Raw genomic sequence first — 3,581 nt, 5'->3', positions numbered from 1 at the left:
AATTAGGTCCTTGCACACAACATCTAGTTGGGCTGCTTTTAAAATCTGTTCTTATGGGCGGCGCCTGTGGCTCAAGGGGTAGGGCGCCAGTCCCATATGCTGGAGGTGGCGGGTTCAAACCCAGCCCTGGCCAAAAAAAAACCAAAAAAATAAAAAAATTTAAAAAAATAAAAAAAATCTGTTCTTATAATTTATGTCATTTAAATGGTATGTCAGAATACTTATATTAAATGTAATTATTTATAAGTTTGGACCTTCTATTGTTTATTCTTTTTATTTCCCTTACCCATCTTAAAATGAATATTTTCTGGTATTGAAACAGAAAATATTTCTGTTTCAGAAATATTTTGAACAGAAACTTAAAAATGAAGTGAACAGAAACTTAAAAATGTTCTATTTTCATTTATTGAACATATTTTGACTATCTCATTTCTTAATAGGTTGCATGTACATGTATCTTGTCTAGGAATACAATAAACACACTGATTTCACAGATCACTTGGAATAAATATTTTACCACATAAGGTATAATGTGGAAACTCTATTACTATATAAATACTTTACTTTTCAGTCTTTTATGCTGTTATTGTTTATGTCTATGTATATTAAAAACCCTATTAGAAGTTATAATTTTTATTTTCAACAGTAAATTTTCTGAAAAGGTTATTGAATGGTAATTTTTTTATTTTTATAGAAACAAACTATTAACCCATCTATCCTCACTTCCCTTTGTTTAAGTATATATTCATTTACTTTAGTGGATGTAGAACTATAAAAAGTAGATATTTCATCGTCAATGAACCTTACTAGATTGTATCTTTCACAGAATTAGTCCATTTCATGTAATTTGCCCACTATGGGCAGAGTTTTCAATGTATTCAATATATGAACACTTTTCAATATCTATATATTCTGTAATAATGTTTTCACTGTCATTCAATTCACTGTTATGAATTGAATCTTGTTTTCAGATTATTCTCACAAAAGTTTTACCAATGTTATACATTCTCTCTATGAATTGGCTTTTGACTCCATTAACCTCATTCTGCTGTTTTATATTCCATTCATTTTTGCCTTTTTAGTTCTTTTCTTCTGTGTACATATTTTTACTTTGATTTTTTTTTTTTTAATTCAGAGTGCTTAAAATATCAAAGGTAACTATGAGGAACCACACAGCAATAACAACATTCATCTTGTTGGGACTTACAGATGACCCACAGCTGCAAATTCTGGTTTTTATCTTCTTATTTCTCACTTATATTCTGAGCATAACTGGAAACCTGACCATTGTCATTCTTACCCTGATAGATTCTCATCTTAAAACACCTATGTATTTTTTTCTTCGAAACTTCTCCTTCTTAGAAATCTCATTCACAACAGTATGTATTCCTAGATTCCTCTACAGCTTATCAACTGGGGACAACACCATCACTTATAATGCTTGTGCCAGTCAAATATTTTTTATCGGACTATTTGGGGCCACAGAATTTTTTCTCCTGGCTGCCATGTCCTATGACCGCTATGTGGCCATCTGTAAACCGCTACATTACTTGACCATCATGAGCAACAGAGTCTGCACCATCCTCATCCTCTGCTGCTGGATCTCTGGATTGATGATCATCATCACACCGCTCGGTATGGGCCTCCAGCTGGAGTTCTGCGACTCCAACATTGTCGATCACTTTGGCTGTGATGCATCTCCTCTTTTTAAGATCTCATGCTCAGATACATGGTTCATAGAACAAATGGTTATCATCTGTGCAGTACTGACATTCATTATAACACTAATAGGTGTGATCCTTTCCTACGTGTATATTATCAAAACAATTCTCAGATTCCCCTCTGCTCAGCAAAGGAAAAAAGCTTTCTCCACATGTTCTTCTCACATGATTGTTGTTTCCATCACATACGGCAGCTGCATTTTTATCTACGTCAAGCCTTCAGCCAAAGAAGAGGTGGACATTAATAAGGGAGTGTCTGTGCTCACTACATCTGTTGCCCCTTTATTAAACCCTTTCATTTATACCTTGAGGAACAAGCAAGTGAAACAAGCTTTCAATGACACCATCAAAAAAATAGCATTTATCTTACACAAGTAAGAACATATGAATTTGAGTAATTAAATAAAAAGGAAATATTGGTTTCTTAACATTTTCTCTGGAGGTCCTATCTAGTTCAGGTAGCTTGATTTTCTCATAATCCTTTGAATTTCAATTTGTAAAACTACTTAGATCAAATCATTTCTTTCCTCCTGTAAATCCAATCAGAATTATTTCTACCTTTAAGTGAATAGGAGACTTGATTTCCAGGACATTAAATATTTCTTCATTTATAACTTAGACTTTTTAATATTATCCAAAAAGAAACTATATAATATGAAAAGATAGCATTTATATTTTCTGGGAAATTTTAGGAACAATGGTTTTGAAAAATTCCTTCATTTTAAACATATAAATATGCTGAAACATTTAAAATATAAAAAGAGGCATTTAATGTTGCTTTAGGGTATTAATCGAGTAAAATTAAAAAATACTGTAACCAAAAGGAGAAAATAAGTATCAAGAATCTGAAAACAAACATGGCATACAAAATATATAGGCAAGCAAAAATATTTACTGCTTCAAAAACCAGGAGTAAAAATTGGAATGTAGCTACTTGACATTTACATGCGCGCGCGCGCGCACACACACACACACACACACACACACACGCCTCTCTACACACGCGAACAAAAACATAAAACAAAAAAAAAAGAGGACTTTTTCTTTCAGCTCTGTCAGAGAAACGGGTGTGTGTTCATCAAATCTGCTAGAAATAACCATAAAATTGAATCAACTCTCTGAGGACATTTTGAAAAAGCTCAAAACTGCTATCCTCCAGAAAAAGGGAATGTGGTACAGTAAGCAAGCCTGTAACTGGCACCAGGTCAGCCTGCTCTCTGAGCTAGAGATTAAGCTCAACATGATTGCCTCTCGGAGCTAAACTGGCAAAGACTGAGGCAGCTGAAATGGTTAGCGCCTACAGCTCAAGACTGCACAGAGGAGGGATCTGTGCAAAAGAGGTCTGGGTATGGAGTTTCCCATGTGGGCCTGACTGAGGGATTGACTGAACCCACGCAGGGCAAATGTAGTTGAGGATTACCAGAGATAAGGCTGAGCATCCAACAAGATGCTGGAGGTCAAGTAATCTGTGAGCTTTAAGTCTGGGTTCAGGCAGAGTTCAGAGACCTTGTTAATATCAATATTAATTTAGTTAACAATATTAACTAAAAACTACAGTGTACAGCTGAATATTATCACTTAGGAGTACCTAGGAGTAAGGACCATGGATCTATTATATTTTGCTGCATGACAAACTACCTCAAACTTAGTGAATTCAAAAACAGCAATCTATTTAATTCACAAGCCAATATTTAGGTGACAGGGTTTGTCTCCACTGGACAGTCCTTTCAGTGTGTTTGGGCTTGTTAATGGTTCAGCAGAAAGCTAGTCAGGACAGCTGGTTCCAGAATTTCTCTGGACCTCAGTGGAATGATTTACCTCTGTTCTGCATGTTTTCTTGTCCTCTAGCAGCCTGGCCAG

General features: G+C 35.0%; 1 protein-coding gene across 1 annotated transcript; it reads left to right on the top strand.

Annotated features, from left to right (window-relative positions):
• The first annotated feature begins 1,160 nt into the window (after positions 1–1,160).
• On the top strand, positions 1,161–2,099 carry LOC128562173 (olfactory receptor 6C2-like). Its single transcript, XM_053556845.1, has one exon. It carries the CDS (start codon positions 1,161–1,163, stop codon positions 2,097–2,099), a length of 939 nt encoding a protein of 312 aa, XP_053412820.1.
• The last annotated feature ends 1,482 nt before the right edge of the window (positions 2,100–3,581 follow it).

The sequence above is a fragment of the Nycticebus coucang genome, chromosome 12, assembly GCF_027406575.1.
Source record: "Nycticebus coucang isolate mNycCou1 chromosome 12, mNycCou1.pri, whole genome shotgun sequence".
NCBI classification, from domain to species: Eukaryota; Metazoa; Chordata; class Mammalia; order Primates; family Lorisidae; genus Nycticebus; species Nycticebus coucang.
This window is presented reverse-complemented; position numbering and strand designations above follow the sequence as displayed.

Bases quoted from the DNA above. Each gene is read 5' to 3' on its own strand.
- LOC128562173 (XM_053556845.1), top strand. From the start codon at position 1,161: ATGAGGAACCACACAGCAATAACAACATTCATCTTGTTGGGACTTACA.